This window comes from Malaya genurostris, chromosome 2 (assembly GCF_030247185.1).
Source record: "Malaya genurostris strain Urasoe2022 chromosome 2, Malgen_1.1, whole genome shotgun sequence".
Lineage (NCBI taxonomy): Eukaryota > Metazoa > Arthropoda > Insecta > Diptera > Culicidae > Malaya > Malaya genurostris.
Genome location: NC_080571.1, coordinates 260,050,197 through 260,075,490, shown reverse-complemented (window position 1 = coordinate 260,075,490; position 25,294 = coordinate 260,050,197). Strand labels below are relative to the sequence as shown.

General features: G+C 37.0%; 2 protein-coding genes across 2 annotated transcripts; one reads left to right on the top strand and one right to left on the bottom strand.

Annotated features, from left to right (window-relative positions):
• Nucleotides 1-8,660: 8,660 nt before the first annotated feature.
• On the bottom strand, nucleotides 8,661-11,973 carry LOC131429704 (translocation protein SEC62). The gene is made up of 4 exons (XM_058594016.1): nucleotides 11,807-11,973; nucleotides 10,385-11,173; nucleotides 10,057-10,319; nucleotides 8,661-9,528 (listed from the first exon to the last, which is right to left on the bottom strand). The coding sequence occupies exons 1-4, from the start codon at nucleotides 11,840-11,842 to the stop codon at nucleotides 9,435-9,437; spliced, it is 1,182 nt and encodes a 393-aa protein (XP_058449999.1). The 5' UTR covers nucleotides 11,843-11,973; the 3' UTR covers nucleotides 8,661-9,434.
• A 3,648-nt stretch (nucleotides 11,974-15,621) lies between these two features.
• On the top strand, nucleotides 15,622-17,331 carry LOC131429702 (zinc finger CCCH domain-containing protein 15 homolog). Its single transcript, XM_058594015.1, has 4 exons — nucleotides 15,622-15,834; nucleotides 15,894-16,334; nucleotides 16,388-16,879; nucleotides 16,939-17,331. The coding sequence occupies exons 1-4, from the start codon at nucleotides 15,763-15,765 to the stop codon at nucleotides 17,194-17,196; spliced, it is 1,263 nt and encodes a 420-aa protein (XP_058449998.1). The 5' UTR covers nucleotides 15,622-15,762; the 3' UTR covers nucleotides 17,197-17,331.
• The last annotated feature ends 7,963 nt before the right edge of the window (nucleotides 17,332-25,294 follow it).

Sequence of the window (25,294 nt, the reverse complement as noted above, 5' to 3'; positions counted from 1 at the left end):
AATAAGACCTTTTATTTGAATCTGAGTTTGTGAAAATCGGTTCAGCTATCTCTAAGAAAATCGAGTGACATTATTTGTCACATACACACATGCATACATACATACACACATACACATACATTTTGTGATCTCGACGAACTCAGTCGAATGGTATATGACACTCGGCCCTCCGTTCAAAAGTCGGTTTTCACTGTGATTGCATAGCCTTTCTATATGAGAAAGGCAAAAACGTATTAGTTATTATGTTCAAGTATAAATGTGAAAATTCAATTGGGCAGCGGTAAGCATTTTAAGAGATTTTCATTCAAAATTCGTTATTGAACTCTGAAAAATATTTGAATCTGTGTGTGCTCCTAATGATTTCTCATTTTTAAATATTTTTTTTCCAATAATACACATTAATTGCAAAACAAATCGTTGCTGTTATTTAGTGGCAAAATTTCTATGTGTGTGTATGTGTGTATGTAAAGTTTTTTTGCACTAACTTATCTCGGAGATGGCTGAACTGATTTTCATAAACTTAGAATCAAATTAGATTTTATAGTTCCATACAAAATTCCTGAATTTTGTTTGGATTTGACTTTCGGTTCCGGAATTATGAGGTAATATATGCAAATATGCATAAAATGAAAACATTTGTACTAACTTATCTCGGCGATGGTTGAATCGATTATCACAAAATTAGATTCAAATGAAAGGCCTTATCCAAATAGAATATGCATTGGTATTAACAGATAATTTTCGGTCTAAGAAAAGCAAAACAATATATAAGAAAAACTGTATTTGATTGAATTATGATCTTTTTAGTTTATTAATATAGTATTAAAAATACATTACTTTAGCTGTTTACTCACTTGTTGTCACGGATTTATCAGGAAGTGCCTTATCTAGAATCAGAGCCTCGCAAAAGTGCTTGCGAACGACTTCGGGGCTGGAAGAAAAAAAATACAATGAATAGTTGAACCTTTTCCTTCGATAAATAATAAATTACTCACGTTCGTTCCCATATAAAACATATCTGCTTTAGAATTATTCTCGACCTAGCTTCAAGGAAGAAGAAATGACACACGATCACATGTTAAGAGAAAAAAATATGTGTTATTCCATCTAATACCCCTGACAGACATGTGATTTCCGTACAATGATTTCTGTACAACGCTGTACGCGTACAACGATGAGGTGACAGACATGTTTTGCGCACAGAATGAATATACAGTTAAACAAAACAACTCAAAACTTATCTTGATTTCCTAGCTCCGATGATCGATAATATTGAAACCAAACATTTTCACGGTTTGGAGTGTATTCCAAGTAGCTGGATTATGACTGATATAATCAATGCCTCTCTGAATTATTAAACTAGTTTTGTGTGTGAGTGTTCATCGGATGACTGTTTCACTCATATCAAATTTTGTAGTTTTAAGATACATTTATGACACATTTGTTCTGGGATACAGAATTTTTTTCCTTCATTGTTTAAATGTTATTAGCATTAGGGAAAATTTGATGTCCATAATTTTGATGTTCTACCGTAACATTTACTGACAAAAAAACGGAGGAAATATGATAGACACTAGCACTACTTTTTCATGCAAAGAAAATGATTTCTACCCAAAAAGGTGATGAATTACCAAATTTTGTTTGTAAATCATGTCGACTTTGAATAAATCCGCATAAATTTCAAGGTGTTCAGTCATAATTCCTTTTTCACCCGCATATTCACGATAAAATTAAGAGCGCCTAAACTTTTAACATTGAGCCTAATAAATAAATAATAAGTAAATAAATCTAAGATATTGTTAGTATGTAACCATCAAAAACGGCATGGCGCACACATATTCCAGAAAAATGCTATCAATGCGAAATTTTCATAAAAAGGATTATGTTTATCATAAACCAGATTTTAAAACCTTCTTGAATTTTAAATCATTCCAAAATAGATTTGACATAGGTTTGATACTTCATTTTGCTTCATAAATCTTATCTTATGAAAAATAGTCTACTAGACTGGAATATAATCTCATAATGGTTTTATTGGGATTTTAAGGATTTTAAAGTTGTTATGCTATGTTTATGAACTAACACTGAAAACTACTAAGAGTATTTATTGAATTGAATATGTTACTTGGTACGTGTTCTGCTTCAATTTCCCCACTCTGAAAAACATGATTCGCTGTTCTCTATTCATACCCAAAATAAGACTCTCTAAACAATTCAAAAACAAGTTTTCTTTCTATCCAACGGCATTCAACCTTATGATATAAGACAAAGTAATTATTAGTATTAGAGTTTCCAGAATTCAATATAGGTCTTCAATAAATAGGATGATCACTCAATTGGTTTATGTTTGCTATTGGATATTTATCGTTTATTATTACCACATGTGCATTCAAAATATGAATCATTAGGTTTTTAAATCCATTTCAACAATAAATTTACTTGTTATTGAATGGAATGGAATAAACAAAGATGAATATATTGTTTTCCTTATTTGTATTTCAAGCCTTCATCAAATTTATGAACATTTCTTTGTTTACTGCATTTGGAAAATATGCTAAAACGTTGACAAAGCATATATGTTTTATGCTGCTTGTTAGCATTTAATCGAGATGTTTTTGCAAAATAAAACGATGGTTGTTTATTATTTGATGCTTAAAAGAAGGAAATATTGTTTCATGAGTTCACCATTGTTCGCCAATGGCGCTGGTAGCAGTAAACAGTGATGCGATTTTGCACCGTACAACGATCAATGACCGTAATACCGCTGACAGACATGTGATTTCCGTACAATGATTTCTGTACAACGTTGTACGCGTACAACGATGAGGTGACAGACATGTTTTGCGCACAGAATGAATGTAGTGTGAAACGAAAAAACTCAAAATTTAGCTTAATTTCCCAGCTCCGATGATCGATAATATTGAAACCAAAAATTTTTGTGGTTTGAAGATTATTACTAGCAACTAATTTATGACAGATATAATCTTGTCGCTCTGTCTTAGCTATTAAACTATTTGTGTGTAAGTGTTCATTGGATGACAGTATCACTCATATCATTGTTTAAATGTAATTAGCATTAGAGAAAATTAGATGTTCATAATTTTGATGTTCTATCGTAACATTCACAGATAAAAATAAAAAAACAAATATAAATATAGAATGGAGGAAATATGAAAGGCTTTTAGAACTAATTTTCGGTACACGAGCACTATTTTTTTGCAACGACGCTGATTTCTACCAAAATGGTGATGAATCACTAAATTTTGTTTGTAAATCTTACCGACTTTTGCCAAATCCGAATGAATTTCAAGGTGTTCAGTCATAATTCCTTTTTCACCCGCATATTCAGGATAAAAATAAGAGCGCATAAACTATTAAGATTGAGTCTCAAAATAGTAAATAAATCTAAGATATTATGTAACCATCAGAAACGGCATGGCACACACATATTTCAGAAAAATTCTGTCAACGTAACAGTTTATTCATCACGAAATTTTCATAAAAAGGATTATGTTCATCATAAAACTGAATTTAAAACCTTCTCGAATTTTAAATCATTCCGAAATAGATTTGACATAGGTTTGATGCTATTATATAACAGCAAAGTGCTACAGAAATCTTATGAAAAACGGTCTACTACACTGGAATATAATCTGATAATGGTTTTATTAGGATTTTGAGAAGTTTAAAGTTGTTATGCTATATTTATGAAGTAACACTGAAAACTATTACAAGTATTTCTTAAATTGAATATGTAACTTGGTATGTTTTCTGCTTCAAATTACTCACACTGAAAAACATGATTCGATGTTCTCTCTATTCATACCCCAAAATAAGACTCTTTCTAAACAATTTAAAAACAAGTTTTCTTTCCATCGAACGGCATTCAACCCGATGACACAAGACGAAGTAATAAGAAGATTTAGAGTTTCCAGAAGTGAATATAGGGGACCAATGTTATAAATGGAATTTCGATAGGTCATCAAGAAACAGGATGATTACACAATTGGTTTATTCATGTATTGGATATTTATCGTTTATTATTACCACATGTGCATTCAACATATGAATCATTATGTTTTTAAGCCCATTTCAACAATAATCTTACTTGTTATTGAATAGAAAACAATTACTCAATAGTGCTGATTTTTTGGACAAATATGAATAAATTGTTTTCTCTATTTGTATTTCAAAACTTCACCTAATTAATGAATATTTCTTGGCTTGACTGCTTTTTGAAAATATGCTACAAAGTATATAAGTTTTATGCTGCTTTTTAGCATTTTACCGAGATTTTTTTTTTTCAAAATATGACGATGATTGTTTATTATTTGATGCTCAGAAGAAGGAAATACTGTTTCATGAGTTCACCATCGCTCGCCAATGGCGCTGGTAGCAGTAAACAGTGATGTGATTTTGCGCTGTACAACGATGAATGACCGTAGTACGGAAATCACCGTTGTATCATGATGCTCGCGTGATACCACCGTCATTCAGGGTGACAGACATGTGATTTCATGGTGTACAGTGATACCGATATCACATGTCTGTCATGAGCATAATACGGAAATCACCGTTGTATCATGATGCTCGCCTGATACTACCGTGATTCAGGGTGACAGACATGTGATTTCATGGTGTACAGTGATACCGATACCACATGTCTGTCATAAGCATAATGGTGTAAGGGCTACCTTACCTTGCTTTACCTAACAGCTATAGTCCTGGAGTGTTCTTTGTTGTATCAAGAATACGTCTCCACATAACTCGGTCCACGACTGCTCGTCGCCAGCCACTCAAGGCACGGATGCTACGGCCATCACCCTCCACTTGATCGATCCACCTTGCTCGCTGCGCTCCTCTTCTTCTTGTACCAGTCGGATTAGATTCAATAACCATTTTCACTTGGCTGTCGTCCGACATCCTTATGACATGCCCAGCCCATCGTAGACGTCCGATTTTAGCTGTCCGTACGATGGGTGGTTCTCCTTGCAGCTATTTCAATTCGTGATTCATACGCCGTCTCCACGTTCCGTCTTTAATTTCCACTCCGCCATAGATGGCTCTCAGTACCTTTTTTTCGAAAACACTGAGGGCGCGTTGGTCCTCTGCCAACATAGTCCAGGTCTCGTGGCCATAGAGAACAACCGGTCTAATGAGCGTTTTGTAGATGGTCAATTTCGTGCGGTGGCGTACTTTTCTCGATCGAAGGGTTTTTCTGAGTCCAAAGTACACACGATTCCCTGCCAAAATACGTCTCTGAATTCCTCTGCTGGTGTCATTATCGGCGGTCATCAGTGAGCCCAAATACACGATATCGTCACCGTCTATCAATATTCGTGATGGGAGGCGTTGTGTTTCTTCTCTGGAGCCTCTTCCTCTCATGTATTTTGTTTTCGACGCATTTATGACCAGTCCGATACGCCTAGCTTCAGTTTTCAGTTCGATGTAGGTTTCCGTCATCTTCTCAAGGTTACGTGTCACAATATCAATATCGTCAGCGAAGCCAAAAAGTTGTACGGAGTCATTGCCCGCGGCTTTGTTGTTCCTCAGCTTGCCGATCTCCTCATTTATATCCGACAGATCGGGTGCTGGGAATCTGTCGTTGGCTGAGCGTGCACCCAGATTGATTCCTGTTCCGTTCTCTGTATCTTGTGCTTCGCCATTCAGATGTTCGTCATAGTGCTGCTTCCACCTGTCGATCAACTCACGTTTGTTCGTGAGAAGGTTACCACTGGTATCTCTGCACATTTCGGCCTATAGCGTATCGTGAACGAACTCTCATAGAACTTCCCTATGTCACTTGCGCGGTACAGCTGTTCCATCGCTTCGCGATCTTGGTCTTCCTGGTGTCGCTTTTTCCTCCGGAAAACCGTGTTCTGTCTGTTCCGCGCCTGTCTGTATCGTTCCTCGTTCGCTCTCGTGCGGTTTTGCAGCATCCTCGCCTGCTGATATTCGCCGTCAAACCAGTCATTTCCTCGATATGATAACCTCGTACCTGGTACGGTTGCAGCAGTGCTACTTACGGCGGACCTTATGTTCCTCCAGTCGTCTCCAAGAGTCGCCGCTCCAAGCTGCTCTTCCGTTGGTAGCACTATCTCCAGTTGTTGCGCGTACTCTTCTGAAGTACGAACGCTACGTAACTGCTCGAGATTGAGTCCCGGCGTTCCTGCGCGACGAGTGTTGTGCACCGTCGATAGTTTTGAGCGCATACAAACAAGGTAGTGGTCAGAATCAATGTTGGCACTGCGGTAAGTGCGGACATTGATGACGTCGGAGAAGAATCACCCGTCGATGAGACCGTGGTCGATTTGATTTTCCGTATGTTGATCAGGTGATCTCCAGGTTGCTTTGTGGATATCTTTGTGGGGGAAGAAGGTGCTTCGAACTACTATTCCTCGGGAGGCTGCAAAGTTCACGCATAGTTGGCCGTTGTCGTTTTTTGCCGCGTGCAGGCTCTCCAGCTCGATCACAGGCCTGTACATTGCCTCCCGGCCTACCTAAGCATTCAAATCGTCGATGACGAGTTTTACATCCCGCCGTGGACAGCTGTCGTAGATTCGTTCCAGCTGCGCGTACAATTCTTTCTTCTCGTTTTCGGGTCTCGTCTCTTGTCGGCAGTGCACGTTGATGATGCTGTAATTTAAGAAACGGCCCTTGCCCTTCAATACGCACATCCTATCACTCCTGTCTCGCTGAAGGGCCAACGTGTAGGCACTGTTTAGAGTTTCACACTGACACAAGGACGGTAATCAGCCGCTCCTAACATGGAGAACAGACGCTGGTTCGAGCCGCCCCAACATGGGGAACAAACGCTCGGGTAGGCTCGCTCTCTGTAAAGAGAAGTCAAGCCCCCCCTTCCCTGTCAGCATACGACCAAGGTCCCACCGGGTTTGGTTACCAGATTTTCTATGGTTACTCGTATCCCAGCCGGCACCTCGGGGAGGTAGGGATAGGAGTTACTGGACAAGAGGATAGAAACCACATTGGGGCCTGAATTACGCATTGTCCAGTCGTTTACCAACCATCGTAATGGTACCTTCCTCATTAACATTTCACGATAAATTGATGCATGTTTCATATTGGACATTTTGAATAACTGTTTCCGGAACCGGAATCGGGAGACTGTCGAAGTTGCAGTAAGTTTTTAGGGCTTTTGAATAGCCAAGCCTACCAGGGGTTCGAACAGTTTTGCAATCTGTTACGAAAACTTCGTACTATTTTTAACTTTCATTAGGCTGTCTACCTCAGTGCCGTATTAAACAAAAATCACACACCGGTAACAGACATTCGTGCCTGAGCCGTGATTCTGTTTTCTTCAAAACGGATGAACGCTCCGACTCATTTGTGTTTTCAAAATCGTACTTCGGTGTTGATTTTCGTTTTCTTTGTAGCGTGTATGAAATCGAACACCACAGACAGCATGCTTCGTTCGTAGAGGCGGTGTTGTGTTTCCTTCACTCGTATCACCGCATGCACGTATCGGTGCGCTTTATAAGACGGTTTGAAATTTTAGACACTCAAACTTGTGATTCCGGAGCCAGAAGTCAGATCCGAATGAAATTCAGGAGTTATTCTGTTTTCCGTGTTTTGCATCACTTCTCTGCATAACTGCGTGAAATATTCAACACTCCTTATCATGTAACTCAAAAAATGTTTTCATGTTTTGTTCAAAAAAGATATTGAAAAATACCGGTGGAGTGATTGCTTCGGTTTTACAGACTGCACTTCTGCTCGAAAATGAAAAACTCCACGCAATCCATGCCACCAGTGCACAACGTCATTAAAAAAAACACTATTTGGGTGTGTTTTTATTCAAGACAAAACTTCCACTGAAAAGTAATAGAGATGACAGTATAGATGACATCTGACAGGCATGATTACATCAACAGGTGGAATAAGCAGGTTTTTAGTTGTTTATCTCGAAACTTATCGAGCTTTTCTTGTTCAAACCAGACCCGAATCGAATCGAAACTGATTGATCAAATCGGAATATTTCAATCGAATGTAAAAATTTTCATTCAACATATCGATCGAGTTCGCTTTCTTCATATGGAAATATTCCGATATGAAGATACGGGAAAAGCAAGCACTAAAATTTTAATGTATTGAAACAAATAAACATTCTGATAAAATTGGTATATATGCTGTCAATTATTTCTCAATCTAAAACTACAAACTTTCTAAATAATTCAAGTTTCGCGTGACTAATGAAATTTAAACTTTCTAATTTTTACATGATTTGAGTGCTACAAATTAATACCATCCAGAAAACAAGTCATCGTATGTAAAACAAAGCCGTAATAACCATCTATGGTCTGAGCTAAGGAAGATGACTCCATAATTAATCTCTCAAGAGCTCGAGCATAGTGTATGAAAGCTACGCGCATTAATTTTCATTCACTCTGGGCCCATTTCTTTCTAACAACATCCGCAGTTAGCAGCTGCAATAATGAATAGTGCCTACAGTAACTGCCTTCTGGATATTGTCATTTCTAACACAGTTGTAGCAGCGTGTTGGAATATGAAGTGAATGGGTGCAGTTTTATAAGCAATTAAGTTTGGCGAGACATATTCCTTCCTTGCCTTCATATCCATGATCATTTTGAAGGCTACCGAATGTGATAAAATGCACCACGCATGCAAACGCAATCTAGCGATTCGAATATGTATATCAATCTTTAACTTTTTGTTTTTTATTTGTTTAAATTTCCATTGAAACACTATTTCTTCAAAACCAGCGCACAATGCGTTATCGATGTGGAGAACGAATTATGTTGATCTACCCTTCAGTGATTAATTGTTGGGGTATTTTGTTTTTCCGCCGTAGTCACCATGGTCCAACATAAAAATCAGATTGGAATAATTCTAATGGCGATGATGACTAAATTTATCTACCCTTCGATAGCACACGTCATCAACGGTCGTATAACAATCCTTTGCACTATTGATAATTCATACTCAATGAGTTTCATGTTTAATATGCCAAACAAATGGCAAATCATTTGATTCAAAATTTATCCTCCCCCGGAATTTTGACGAAGTTGGACTTTGTAAATAAAAACATCTTTTAACGTTATTTTTTCTTTTCCAAATTCTAGAGAATGATTCTGTTGCTGTCGGTTTCCTCTAATCAGATCTCATCTCGGCCAGCAGCTTTACATTGAATGGATGCGTCATTTTATCACATGCCACAGATTGGACTGCGCTGCTTCTCTGGTGCTATACACTAGCTTCTAATTATTTTATTTTTTTGAACTAACAAAAACGGCTACAAATAAATTATAATAAACTTGCGGTTCTGCATAGAATAAGTGTCCTTCATAGGTAGCAGTTATAAATGGTTGCTTCTGTTAATGTGCAATGTGTCTACATAAATGTCTGTTTCTGTTTTGTTTATAAATTTCTGCGTGATTAGCTCTTTGTTTCGTGCTTTACGAATTGTTTACATCATCAGGGTCGACCATTTCGAAGTCCTTTCCAGTGGACGACCGTTGGGACCCTTCCGATTCGCTCTCCGAGGGTGAACTGAAATGAGAAATTGATGAAGCGTAAGATGAAGTGGGACATTTGTTTTAACTGGTGCAAGGGCTCAACAATATATAGGAAATTGTGGAATTTGACATTATTCCTAAAACCCTTTCAAACTGCTTCTTCTTAATTCACTAAATAATGTTTGCAACATAGAAGCAGTTGATCAACTACCACAAACTAGTTGCCCACTTTGCAGCGATAAAAACTAGTTTAAGTCTATTCATATTTTGATTCTTTCACCTCACAATTGTTTGAATTTGCCCTCGAGCATTAGTCTTTGAATACGTTTGAATTGCAAATCCAGTTGAACAGGGAAGCAAAAGCAATCAACACACGTTTGACTACTTTTGGGCGCTAACAAATTCAACCGGTATTTTACGAGTCTCTGACGTCATGACAACGCATTCTGCCAATGTAAACATGGCGATAACGACTGTAGCTTCACATGTTGACACAATTTTCGAAATCTGTGTGTCACTAACAGACTCGTATTTCTGAAGAATAAGAGCAATTAACACTTACTTCTTTTCCTCTTCTCCCTGATCCTCTTCCTGCTCATCACTAGCATTTGCAATTTCGCTGTCCTCCTGTTTGGAATCTTTCATTTCTTTTCCACGGTACCGCAGTTGACTTTCTTCCGTCTCATGCTCCCTGCTTTCGTCTATTTTGGGTGGCACATTAACACCAACTCCAGCATCGTCTTCCGCGTCGCTATCTTTGTCGCGCTTTCGTTTTTTATTTTTCTTGTTTTTGTCCTTATCGGCATTACTTTCCCTATACTCGTGCTAAAACGGGAAATACATCGAGTTTAAACGGAGAATCTATTCAATTTCAGTTAGAACCAACTTACATCATAGAGTGGCCAGAACGATGCGAAAAATCCCACATCCTCGGTTAAGTTTGGTAGCAACCAGAAATGGTGTTTGCCTCCGGTCATTATCCATACAAGACAGAAAATTACAAATCGTAGCACGGCAAGCCCAAGAATAAACACCAAAAACCCGGCAGCCGCTATACTGAGATAGTAAACACCCTTTCGCAACAGTGGTGGCCACAGCGGGAATAAACAGATTACAATTGCTCCGACAACTAAGAGAGCGCCAAAGATCCAATAGTGCATTGGAATGGGATCGTACAACCAGACGTATGCTTCGTGGCCATCAACGAAAAGCTGCTCTGGGTGCATCTCCAACCGGATTTTACGTTTACGTTTTTCCTTCTCTAGTGCGGCCTTGTCTGATTTTCCAGTACCCTCGGCATGACTACTTTCACCACCATCGGTAGCTTTGTCGTCCTTGGTTTTTTCTTTATCCTTCTCCGAAGGCTTCTTACTTTTTCCCCTCAGTTCCTGCTCACTAACAGGGACCTTCTTGGCGCGATGGAAAAATTTGTGATGCAACATCCCGTCCATAAAATCAATTACTGCCTGTCGGTGTGGAAACAGGCAACCATCGCCCTGGGCAAATTTTGACGCTAGCAATGCATCTACAGCTCGACCCGACGAAAAGTATTCCACATTGTGATTTAAAAATTTTGTTTTCTTTGTAGGTACGTTCGATTTGAGCCATTTTGCCACTTTATACTCCTCCTTGGTGGCTTTCTCTAATTCCTGTTCGGCTCCTCCAGGACCAGTATATTCCTAAAATAGAATAGATTGTCAATGGTATACAAAAATAATTTCAGTACTTCTAAGTTTAAGTAGAGAGATAGACTGCTGAAAAACTGGCAACCATGTTTTTTCAGTGAATCGCCCCAGCGAAAACTTTATAGAATGGTTTCAAATGTTTTCCCAATTTCTAATTTTTGAAAAAGATTACACTGATAAACGACTTTCGAAAATTGCTCTGTGAGTCGTGTAAATATCCAATCTCTTTGGTGAATCAGAGACTTTCTTGACTAAACGGACTAAAATTCCCGTTACGTCAAATGCAGAAAACATTCCTAAGAGCCAACAAACCCTACCCGTTTTCTCCTTGGAGATAATGATAACAGCTTCTGATCAATTACCAGAACCATGTACGTTTCTAATCTTAATAATAAAACCCGGAGAGACGAGTAAACGACGGCACACAAATCTATAGAACAGAAACATCTGTGCGAACAGCACACATATGCAGTAGAGGAAAAACACAGTAAACTTTCTCCATGTCTGTATCTAAGGCAGGCTAAATTTTTCGCATCGACGTGGTAGCGTACGGCAGGACGAATATGATTAAAATTACGTTTTAAAGTGCACTTCAGCCAACTACGTAAGCCTTTCCTTATTACTTACATCTTTACGTTTCTTGGATCGTCGCTTTTCAGCCATCGATATGTTCTTTCACTTATTTTACAGCTGTACCTCTTGTTATGTACTCGTCACAAAACTACTACGCGTAAATGGGCAATCAGAAAGTGATGACGGCGGTGTAGTTGCTGGACCACATCCAATCAACAATCCGCAATTTGACAACAGAGAATGGGGGAGAGTGTCAAAATAAAATCGGTGAGTCGATCAGCGTTGCCAAATCATTTTCCCAAAAATCGGCGTAAAAATCTATCTGTACCACATTGGTATCAAAATCTCGTCTACATAAGTACCAGGAAAGTGTCACCAACGCTCTTTTTGGTGAGCAAAAAAAAGGTTCTCATATCTATCCAAACTAAAAACGAGAACCGGTTTTTATCTGTACGATCCGTGAATTATCGGTATTTTGGGAGTACATATCGGTATTGCGGTATAGAGGTCAAATATCAGTATAAATACCGAAAAATCGGTATACCTGGCAACGTTGGAGTCAATCGATATCAAAAGTTGACAGACAATTAAATTTATGAGGGCTAGGAACCAAACACGTCGGTTGAGCCCACGATGTAAAATACCCTAGTGATCACGTTTTTCTATGAGTTAGTGCGGTTGTCTTTTTAGTTTGGAATGTTTCAATCGTCGAATTCCAGGAAATGATCCGTCTATTTCATATCATCGAGCACCGAAGAACCCGGTTATTAAAAAAAAACTGGTTTATTTTTTGCGGACTGGAGTACAATAGTGTAAAGAACTGGCGCGTATGTTATGCACATTTCGGGACCACAGATTACTTAGTGGTCACAGAAATTTCCTTCTGTAAAAAAAATTAACAAAATCAGAAACACGTCGACCATCATTAAAAAAGCACGTTCCATATGAACATCGGTAGTCTGGAATGATTTCATTTTGTCATCTTCGGTGTTTCACAATGGATTGATGTCTCCTTGTGGTGTTGACAAAACATATAAATTTTCAAAATATATATGTTCTGACAATAAATTGTCAGAAAAAAATATAATAAGTCAAATAAAACCTTACTTAGGCTGTGAACCATTTCGCGGTTAATTTTAACTTTTGGTTAAAATCTGACACTCGAGTGGTTAATTTGATGTTGTCAAAAATAACCCTGCTCGAGAGCATGGTTATTTTTGACAGATCGATAGTTATTTTCCAACACTGAAAAAAATCTCGCAATGAAAATTCTAATACTAATTCTTTAGTTGGAATTATTTCCAGTGAAAAATAAACCCAAATAACTTTCCTTCCGTCAAATTTTGAAATGGGTCACAGTTTTAGTCAAATTTAACTACTCGACACCAAATAACCACTCAAGTGTCAGTTTTTAACCAAAAGTTAAAATTAACCGTGAAATGGTTCACAGCCTTAGGAGTCTAAAGAGCTACAGGCAAATATTGTTGGATCTATCAGGAACTGTGAAACCAAGATGTATTGATTATCTGTTAACCGATCGGTTAAGCAACAAACAACGTGTGGTCTTCATTGTTTATCAATTAAAATTATCAAAAAGTGCAACATTTTACTCATTCAATTCGGAATCATTTACAACATCACCAGCGTGTGAAATGCCAGCCACAGCACACTCACTCCATTATACTTGATAACTGTAATAGATTCCACAGTGCGATCCGCCAAATCCTTCTTTCAACAGAATCGGATGTGTGCTCAATTTTTTATATTTCGACGTTACCTTGCAAGCCCTTGAAGAAAAAATGTCCACATTTAGTGCCAAAGATTCGCCAGGCTGCGCGACAACCGGTGTAACTTCGAAGTGAAATCCCAATCTGAACTGGTCGTTTATTTATGCTTGATTCCTGGCGCACCATACTTAACTTCGTGAGAAAATTACGAACACAACAAAAAATGTCTTGTCACGCCACCAGTGTATTTTACATCGTGAATTAATAAGATAAGATTTTTTTCACTTCCAACTATTCAATGTATTGTTTCTACGATTCACAATTGAATTTATTGTACACGTGGTGTTTTGAACAATATGCAAACTGTACATTTGATTGTTTTCGAAGAAAACATGTATGATAAAATTTTATGATTTGAATTGTTACAATACTACACACTTAAAACCATTTCTTGAGCTCGGCATAATAAAATGCCGAAACTGATCAGCAACACGTAAATTTGCTGATTGCTCAGTAATCAATACGCATGTTTCTGAGCTTCGTTAAATGCATTCACTGATATTTCGGTAAAATGCTTCACTTCGCCGAAATTTGGTATAATTGCTTGCTGAATTTATCAGTAAACAACAGATATGCCGACATCAGCAGAGACGTTTGCCAAGATTTCGGAATATGCGCTAGCAGTTGCCGAGATTCAGCACGACAGCTGTCATTTATTGCCGCGTTACATTTTCGCTTCGCATTGTGCGATTATTTTCTAATGAAATTCTCGAGTGAAAAAATGGATAATCTTCGAAGAAGCATGGAACCCAGGCCCGTGCGCAGGGGGGGGGGGTTTGGGGGTTTTAACCCCCCCCATGAAGAATTTTTTTTAAATTAAGTTTCATGAACAATGGAGTACTTATTATATTAAAGTGCAAATAACTTGACAATTCATATTTTTTTATAAATTTTTTATCATTTATAAACTCACAAAATTTTTTTGCCGAGACTCAGCTAAAAAATTTAAGTGTGTATAGCACCTATACATTCTATTGTAAAAATCATGTTCACAATACATTCAAATATTTTTCAATGGTCTAAGCCAAATTGTGGAAGGTTTTGTAACAACAAATCGTATTGTTTTTTCTACAATATTACGGAAAACATACCTTCTCTCATATATTATGGAATTCATAGGCTGTTCGTATTGAAATTATTATAATAGTGGTAGATGAGGTATGATTTTCATAATAATTTTATGAAATGGTGACTCTGGTGATTTTTGATGCATCATAAGATTTGCCTTATGATTTTCACTACTCAATTTGCCTGAGTGTATTTCTCTTGCGATTTATTCGTGCAATGTGAGAACTGAATATCATGGTAATATGATGTCTTTATTTGATTTAGTACATTTAAAGTAATTTACCATGCCGTATATATCGTGTGCGGATCTTACGATTGATTACGTTTCGACTGAGTTTGACATTTTCATTTCATTTCGTTATAACAAAAGAATGAAGGAGATAGCATAACATGGACAACACTCTACACACCTATATTTTTTCCCAAACCACGGCAAAACTTTGCCGAGATTTGGACAGCCGTGTGTTCTTCAATCATCTCGGCAAACATTAAAACAACCGAAACTCTCGGTATTATTTTTTCGACAGTCAATTTGCATTTACTGAGATTTTCGGTTTGGGGAAGACTGAAAGTTATCGAGATATTCGTCGCTTTTGGAAAAAAAATTACTGAAATTATCGGTGTTCAATAGTGTTATTGCCGAGATTTTGAGCAATAAATTAATATGAAATTTCAAATATAAAATAAACATTCCAGTTAAAATTTGTGATCATATATTAATTGATTTAAACATTATATTTAATGAAGAAAATACTATAAAACATGTACACAAAAGTATGGATGCACTTTCATGCCATTTCCAGTAGGGAATACAATTTGAATTTCGCAGCAAAAAAGGATTCCGGCTAAAAAAAAGGAAAAAGCTATTCTTATCAAGTCGTACTTTGGTCGAACAATATTAAATTGTAGAAGAGGTAAATCGGTTACGTACTATATCACTATCACCTGTTTCTATAATTTACTATCCTATCCCTTCGTATGATATTTTGACAGTCAGCATGTTTCGCAATCATCAATCGCAAATGTCATTTTTCACAACTTTAAAAAATTGCTGTATATGCGGTGTGCATTTCGCATGCCTGTTTGAATTTCCTGGTAAAATAATATAGTTTTTGCTGTATATTCCGCACACCTAGACTGATAAAATATTGTAAAATGCCTCCAAAAAAGCCCGCACCCGGTGCTTCGAAAAAGGCGGAGACTAAAAAGAAGGAAAAAATTATCGAGGTAAGTATTCATTTTGAAAACAGTTTTTAATAAAATCATATCAATATAAAATGTTACAGGATAAAACCTTTGGGTTGAAAAATAAAAAGGGAGCTAAACAACAGAAATTTATCTCCCAAGTAGAGAAGCAGGTTAAAAGCGGAGGACAGCATAATTTGAATGTCAATCCAAACGCTAAGAAGGAGGAAAAGGAGAAAAAGTTGAAGGAACAGAAGGAGCTGGCTGCTCTTTTCAAACCCGTTCCAACGCAAAAGATCGAAAAGGGCGTTGATCCTAAGTCGATCCTCTGTGCATTTTTCAAGCAGGGTACCTGTACCAAGGGTGATAAATGCAAATTTTCCCACGATCTGTCTATTGAACGAAAAGCGGAAAAACGATCGATTCACGTGGATATGCGTGATTCCGAAAATGATACGATTGAAAACTGGACCGAAGAAAAACTCGCAGAAGTTGTGGCAAAGAAGCACGCTAAAGAAAAGAATATGCCAACTACTGCTATTGTACGTATTGAATATTTTATTGTTTAAACTTTAATGGCAGTTTGCTCTTACAGATTTGCAAATATTTCTTGGATGCGGTAGAACGTTCACTCTACGGGTGGTTTTGGGAATGCCCAAACGGTGAAAAGTGCATATACCGGCATGCACTGCCTCCAGGATATGTGTTGAAGAAGGATAAAAAGAAAATGGAAGCGGACAAGGAAGAAATTTCGCTGGTTGATTTGATCGAAACAGAACGTGCTGCTCTCGGGTCGAATCAGACTCGGGTCACGTTAGAAACATTCCTTGCCTGGAAGAAACGTAAACTGATAGAAAAGAAGCAACGCGAGCTCGACGATGAAGAGCGCAAACGAAAGGACTTTAAGGCCGGCCGACAGAATGGACTTTCTGGAAGAGAAATGTTTAGCTTCAATCCCGAGTTGGTTGAGTTTGGCATGGATGAGGGTGAAGATGCGATCGAGAGCTACGGCCGAAATGAAGATGATGATGATGCAACTGAATATAAAGAGTTGGATTTGAATATGCTTTCGTTGTCTATCAAAGAAGTACGGTTTGATTTCATAGAAATATTTTTTGGTTTGTTTAAACATAATGTATTCCACAGGCGGATAATACTGGTACCGTGGCTGAGACGGATCGATGGGAGAAAATGAACGCTAACAAATCTGTAACTACTAACGGTGAGACTGAGGAGGGTGCAGTAGCAACAACCGCGACTGGATCAGCGGATGCAGCTCCAATAAATGAGAATCTGTTCCTCGAAGAAGATCTCGAAGGAATTGATGACGAACTCAGCGATGACGACGATGATGATGATGATGATGATGATAACGATGAAGGTCCACAAAGTGAAAAATCCTGATACTAGTAGCTGAAGAACTGTGTAAAATTTTGTCGATTGCTACATTGCACAACAATGCTTTGTACATGGAATGCCTTCGAACTGTCGAGGCTATTGTTCTACAATTATTGGAAACAAACACACAATTAAACGCAAGTTGTTGCTATTAGTTTTTTCTGCTTTCGAAATGTCCTGTAACCTTCACACGTTTTTTTTTTCTTTGCGCTGCCATTAACCAGACCCTGTCAGCTTGGAGCGAAATCAATCTTCAGTTCAACAACGCCATCGCACGGCATCACATTCAACATATCATGTCAATTGTATGGGTGCGCAGCCCTGATATTTTGGCGTGCACGAATTTGACATTTCTCTTCCCTACTTCTATGTATGAGATTCGATGCGGACTCACCTGAGGGCGACATGCTCGCAAAAAAGGATGTTGCCAATGATTTGTTCGGGAAATGTGAGAGCTGGATATCTTGTTAATATGATGTATTTGGTGATAGCTAGTATCGGACCTTTTTTTTTGTTTCAATCATAGAGGTTATTCGCCTCTTAGGGACAGAAAAACTCGGACCGGAGTTGAAAATCGAACCCCGATATATCCTGTCCTATATCATCGATATATACCGCCCTCTAGTAGCAGACATCCATCGTGCTCGTTGTTAGCATATATTTTCACTCCTGGACCAAGGATACAACGTATTGAACCAACGAAAGACCGCTTGTTATAAGAAGGCGGAATGAGCAATGACCCACATTATCGAAATGACGGAATGAGCAATCAATTCTTACTCGACTGCATGATTTTTCAGTGCTAGATCGGTTCAGTTCTAAAGTTTTCGCCTGAGTTGGGTGCTTGATCAACCCGATTGACAGTGAAATTATAAATGACATTGAATACTTGCTCATTTTATGAATGTGTTTGTGTAAAAGTTAGGCGACTTACGCCATTTCACTACACTCAGCTAGACGAATGGATCATGCTGACTAAGGTAGACCTTTTTATTAATTTCCAGCGAATTTCAATAGTTCATACTGGAATTCTAAGAAGAGCTGATTATTCACTAGTTTTGTATATCCGAAAAACTTGGAGATTAAAATTTATATATTCAATTATATAATGTTTTTGTTAAAGAATAAACTAAAAATCAGCATGAAAAAATGCAAAATCGGGATAGAATAAGAAGCAGAGATGCCAGGTTAAAATTTCAAATTTCTTCAGACAATGTTGGAAAAGTCTGTATTTCTGAAAAAAAATCTTAAGTCAGCAAGTATGCCTTGCTGGCAGCCATTTCTCTTTAAAGTATGATACGCTAAACTGAATTGGGCGAGCAAAACAAAAAGTCGCGACAATTTCAAAAGTCTGCACAACAAAAAATGTCTGCAGCACTATGTACGAAATCTGCAGATTTACAGACAAATCTGCAGATCTGGCTTCTCTGATAAGAAGAAAACGAATTAACAATCCAGTCCGCATCTTCGCATTAAACTCCTACAGATTTTCGAATCAACCGGTTGTAGGCGTAATTCATTCGGAATCGGTTGTTGCACTGGAGTTGGAATTTATTCGTAATTCATTATGATTTACACATGGGATCCCGTATGAAAATTTCTCGCTGATTAGGAATTCATTCGTCCAGTGTTCAAATTTACTGGGTAAAAAAGTGGATTTTCAGATACTGCCCACATTATCGAAATGACGGAATGCGTAATGAATTCTTACTCGACTGCATGATTTTTCAGTGCTCGATCGGTTCAGTGCTAGAATTTTCGCCTGAGATGGCTGCTCGATCAACCCGATTGACAGTGACATTATAAATGTCATTGACTATTCGCTCATTTTATGAATGTGTTAGTGTGAAATTTAGGCGCCTTAAGCCTTTTCTCTACACTCCAGCTAGAGGAATGGATGATGCTGACTAAGGTAGGCCGTTTTGTTAATTTCCAGCGAATTTCAACAGTTTATGTTGGAATTCTAAGAAGAACTGGTTATTTACTAGTTCTGTATATCCGAAAAACATGAAGATTTAAATTTGTATATTCAGTTATGTAATGTTTTCAATAAAAATAAACTGAAAATCAACACGAAAACGTGCAAAATCGGAAAAGAAAAAGAAGACGAATTCACAATTCAGTCCCCATCTTCTCACACAATTCCGACAGATTTCCGAATCAACCGGTTGTAGGCGAAATTCATTCGGAATCGGTTGCTGCACTGGAGTTGGAATTGATTCGGAATTCCACATAATTTCCACATGGAATTCAGAATGAAAATTTCTCGTCGATTCGGAATTGATTCGGATCTGATAATGTGGGTGTGGATTGGTTTGATGAGACAATACTAATGAAATTTTCGCTTTCGGAGCTACCCACATTATCAGATCCGAATGGATTCCGAATCGGCGAGGAATTTTCATGTGGAATTCCGAATCAATTCCAAATCCAGTGCAACAACCGATTCCGAATGAATTTCGCCTACAACCGGTTGATTCGGAAATCTGTCGGAATAATCGACTCCGAAAAATGAATTGACGAATGATTCATTCAGCTATTTTCATTGATTTGCTAAACTGATCGAACTGAATCAGTTAAGGAGTAATTTACATTCTTTAGAAAGCAACCATCGAAGAAAATCGCACAGGCAGATTTTTCTCAAACGAAGCCCCGGAGACCCGTAGTACATACATACATACATACATTTCGACGAGATCAGAAAATGGCTGTGCGTATGTATGCACCGTTCCAAGATATTTTTACCGCTCATTTTTCTCGAAAATGGCTGAACCGATTTCAACAAGCTTAAGCGGACCTTACACGATCATTAAAAGTGTCATTACTAAAAAAATAATGTCATTTCAATGAACACACGTGGTGTAGTAATGACGAGTTTTTTATGCAAATTTAAAATATCATTACTTAGTCATCATTAAAAATGACAAAAATAATTCTCGGGTAAGGGCTGCTTTAGGCTCATTTGAATACTAATATTGAACTACTGTTCAAATTCAAAGATCAAATGGATGTCTTTGCCGGTTCCGGAGATATAATGGTATAAGTGACTTAACTGACAAAAAGCGTTGGATGTTCTAAGAGATAACTGAGCTAATTTTAACAAGTCTAAACTCGTTTGAAAGCTACTATTGAGTGTTGGATCAAGTTCGAAAATTAATTGATTGTCACTTCCGGCTCTGGAGACATAATCACTCTCAATCTTGTTTACGTCCATATCGGCAATACGACGAACGGGTACTTTCGAACGAATACGAATAAGCCATTTTTGTTTTCACTCGAATTAATTTGAACGCGACTCGTTTGCCACAAAATATTCAAATACCAGTAAATTTCTTCAAATAAATGCTAAGCCTTGATGAAATCAGTCCAATTCTTGTGATTAACCATATGCGAAACGCTAGAATGTATGTCAGTTTAGCTTCAAACGATACGAGTATTTAAACATCATTCGTACGAACAAAAAGTCCCATTCTCGTTTACGGACGAATAGACGAAATGCCGTGGTTTCGATTCGTCAGTTTTATGTTGCGAATCAATCGTTCGAACACATTGATAAAAGTTTAGCCGATTTCTAACAAATTCATTTCCAAATCTAAAGGTGATTTGTATTCAAATCATATATTTTGCAGAAAACATTTAGAAAGCATAGCAGTATAGTAAAAGGCTGTTTTTCAGGTGAGCCTTCGAATATATGTGCGGTTCCAAGTTTTTACACATCAAGTTTTACATCTATTAGGTACTTTATGGAAAATACGCTATGGGCAAACATGCTTTATTTTATATTAAATGCATGATTTTACCAGTGTAAAATAAATATGTAGACTATCGAAAACATGACAAAATTGGAAGAAAAATGCAACATATTTTTCGCAGATACTTTTTAAATGCGTTTTTACTTTGCACGAAGTTTAATTTGAAAATTTCATTTACCGACTTGAATAAAATTGGTCCTGAGTACGATACTTATTTATTATGTAGCATTCGTCACTTCCTTGATGCTTGGAATCTTCCTAAAAAAAACTACCTGTACACGTTCGAATGAAAACAATGGATAGCTTGGTCGCATTCGTTCGAAAGCATGTGTTCGTCGAATTGTCGATACGGACGTAAGCAAACATGATGATACAAAGTCACCGAAAAAAAACAAGTCAAATAACAAATGATAGCAAAGATTTTTAATTACAACTAAAATCTGTAACAGAACTGATATTTTAAAGTTGGATGAGCGTTGTTTTTATGCATGTACGATGTTTAAAAGTGTGATCGTTTCGAACGTAAACGGGAATACGAATTTGATATACTTTCGAACGTATCGCATACGGCCGTAAACAAGAATGAGGGTGAATAGTATGAGTGATGTAACCCACTAACCGCACGTTTTTCATTGGCTACAACATGATTCAACGAATTCGATAAACTTAGGCTTATTGGAAATCTGTTAATCAAATTTTAAAGGGTTATGGCGAACATTTCTGGGTCTAGAGATGTAATCTCATATGTGACGTAACCGATAAAGCCCAGAGTTTTTTAATGCTTGGTGCACTATTTCTCGGAGTTGAAAGCATCGATATTGAAAGACTATTTGATTAACTCCCAATACTAATGGCCGACGATAGAATTTTACCAACGTTACATCTGCTTAGCGGTTTATGTTGATCCACGAGGTGGCATTAACACAAACTGGTACCCATGTAGTATCAAAACCCCTGAGTGACTATTCGCTTTGGAAATGACGATGAGAAAGTAGAAAAGACTCGAGTTAGTGATCAATCAAGTCTTCATATACCAGCAGCAACATGACATTCGGATACAAGTACAAAGGCTCCCGATGGTATCAATAAATTTTCACTGTTTTTTCCATATTTTATTTCCATATACTATAGTCTTCTCGCAATAGCTAAAGTTACATATAAATTGGTACGATACTCTTCTATATTCCACAATCTTGTTTTCGATCATCAATTCATCATCACAAAACTACAAGTTACCGTTTTTTGTTTGCCCGAAATAGTTGTTGCTTTTTGGACTCGCCCATTTTAGTTTGTTATCATCTGTTATCTAGAATCAATTTGCAGCACATTAAATGGAAATTACACGACTGTTATTGGCTTACTTGTCTATTAAACTACCGCTAGTGATTAGAGTTCATGCTTCTAGTGTTTTAGGATTCTTTTTATTTTCTTTCAGAAAAAAATCTAAATAAAAATCTACGCCGAAGCAAAGCATTTGTTTCGGTTGCTACCGATGCCAAAGAATCCTGGCTTAATTCTTTCAATTGTGTTCGCAACTGTCGGCACCTCAGCTATAACTTTTTAGTTTGAAACTGTACTTTCGCCAACTGAAGTTCACTATTCACTATTTCACTTAAACTATCTGTTCTATCCACTAAGCTTCTATGAGTAGTTCTATCGTAATCAGAATTTTGTTTCTGCGTTATCTTGTTTGTATCATTTTTTTTTCACATAACTGATCTAACTTTACTTGATGACGGCATTATAATTACTTTCGGGTTTCTGTTGCTTTTGCTAGCTTTCGATTCAAAATCTGCGTTTAGGTATATCATTTGTTAGTTTTTGTTTTGTTTGTTTGTGTGTATGTGTGCTTATTTATCTATGCGATTCGACATCTAGTTCAATTATGTTTAATTTTGCGCGATTGGAAAGATGGAAGTTGATGCTAGAAGAACTGGTTCAAAGTAAGGACATGACGGTTAATGTATTTTTCGTGAGTTCTACCGAATGTGTATGCTTAACTTAACTGAAATGTTCGAGCATACATGACGAAATTCCAGCAGTTTCACAACTGTGACTATATCATGCGATATTTTCGTTTTCGTCATGTCAGCATATTGGATTCAGAGTACATGAATTTATGCTTTTCAGGAATTGACACAATGTTTTTTCTCCAGGTTTTTGGGGACTTTCGCGACCGCTGTAATGATGTCATCATAAAAGTCTAGGTTTGAAAAGAAGATCAAAGGAATATTTTTAAACTTTACTTTCAATTAATTGATATATGGCCGAATGTTTGTGCTGTATCAATTAAAATAATGAAAATAAAGTTATCTTAATTTTCGGTTTGAGTTTACGAGAAAGGTGATTTGCTTTTTTTTAAATAAATTAAGGGGACATTCTGAAATCGACAATTCAACTCAGTTTAAACTTTTAAGTCCTTCAGCTCAAAAAATAGAATGTTCATTGGATAAAAAATCTAAACTTATACAAATTTTCTGACTTAGTGATAGTAGTTCAACTGTCAAAGAATCTCATGATTGAAATACCAACTACAGCTTGTCTAACTGTTGACATGTAAGAAAGAAATTATGGTGAGCATAGGCAAAGTAACTGCAGGTAGATAGGCTGAACCGGGACACTCAGCTTCTTCTATTTTGACAGTTGGAAGAAAACCGAAGATATTCGCACGAGCTGCTACTAAAAAAACCGAAAATTTTACTGGTTTTGAATAAAAAGTCCAGTAAAAAGATGAATAGAAACTCTTTGATACTAAACCGTATCCGGACCGGAATGCGAAAAAATGGTAAGGCTTGTATTGGTTCAAAATATTAAAACCCAGAACATCTAAAACGCATTAAACCACAGATAGCAGATATACAGCCTAGCATATGAGCTGCATTTAAAATTTTTAAGGAGCAGTCTGTCGAATAATTGTAAATGTCACTGCAATCATCACTTTGTTACGGGGTGCAATCACATCACGTTTTGTTTTGGTGTAAGTTAAAATCGGAAGTTCATTTTTGTTTTATTCCGACTGAATACACATGTACTTCAAACAGAAAGCAAAAATGTGTATTTGACACTTGTGGCAATTGTGTGAGAAATGTTCAAATCTTTGTACACTCTTACCAGCCGTTACCTAATTTTGGACCAAAACCTACCCAAAAACAACTAAAGGGCATCTCCCCAATTTTAGGTAACGAGTGATGACCTCAAAATAAAGGTAAATGTAAGTTTACCCAAAGTGTTATGCCATAACAAAGTACGCTACCCATTTTTTACGATCAAGTCAAACTTTGAGTAGATAACGACCTAATTTTGGGTAGCTTATAGAAGAGCTCGACAATGAGTGATTTCTTCTCAAAAATAGGTAAAATTGATTTTTAGTGTATGTAGTTGCAAAAATTCTGTAATAAGCAGGAGAACCTCATTATCATTCCGGAACGAAGTGGAACGTTTTGTAAGGTCGAGGAGAACAGTCAAGTCAACTACTGAAACACTTTTGTTGAGTTTCTTACTATTTAGATTTTCACAGAAGTTGTAAATTGCATGCTAATATGCGAAGCAATAGGCTTTGAAGCTTGATTGCATTATTTTTCATTTCATCAGATGCGCGCCTCAATATGTTTTTAAACTTATTAGATGTTTCAAATAGACTTTTACGTAGTGAATGATTATTCAAAATAATGTAAAAAATATAAACACGAATAATTTACATATCACGACTACTATATTTTTATTTTCTTTTGATGGCTCAGACATACTGATTCGCAACATTGTCTTTTTGCTTTGACGCTTATTCCACAGACTAACAGACATGACAGTATGAGTAAATTCTTATAAAATAATTTTTCGTTATGCACTAGTTCCACCTATATTGTACTGCGCGAACTATTTACTATCGGTACACCCCTTGTGTTATGTGAAAGTTTTTTCACTAGTTGGTTTCCCCTCGTTTGTCAACACCGATCAGCTGCTTGCAGGGATGCCTGATTTCATCATTATATTTGAAAATGAATCATCACAATAAATTATTGGATTACGTTGATAATCACCCCTATTCTGTATTTCGATCGAATCGGATTTAGTCGAACGAATGTAAAAATTTGCATTCTCTAATTCGATCGAGTGATGCTTCTGTATGGAAAACTCGAATCGATCGAGCTATAGAATGCCAAATTTCGAATTCGATCGAAACAATCCGATTCGAACGAAATACAGAATAGGGGCGAATATATTTAACTTTTTTAGTGATGTTGGAAGGTAACCATTTATTTGACTCAACCTTGCTCATCTAGATTATTTTTTATTGTGTTGGTAATTTTCATACGAAATTAAGTGGCGGTAGACCAGAAGCAAGTAAATATTGT

Coding starts and splice junctions, on each gene's coding strand:
- LOC131429702 (XM_058594015.1), top strand. CDS start 15,763: ATGCCTCCAAAAAAGCCCGCACCCGGTGCTTCGAAAAAGGCGGAGACT. Junction 15,835..15,893: donor AGAAGGAAAAAATTATCGAG/GTAAGTATTCAT, acceptor AAAATGTTACAG/GATAAAACCTTTGGGTTGAA. Junction 16,880..16,938: donor TTTCGTTGTCTATCAAAGAA/GTACGGTTTGAT, acceptor TGTATTCCACAG/GCGGATAATACTGGTACCGT.
- LOC131429704 (XM_058594016.1), bottom strand. CDS start 11,842: ATGGCTGAAAAGCGACGATCCAAGAAACGTAAAGAT. Junction 10,320..10,384: donor CGTTCTGGCCACTCTATGAT/GTAAGTTGGTTC, acceptor TTCCCGTTTTAG/CACGAGTATAGGGAAAGTAA. Junction 9,529..10,056: donor CAGGGAGAAGAGGAAAAGAA/GTAAGTGTTAAT, acceptor TTCTCATTTCAG/TTCACCCTCGGAGAGCGAAT.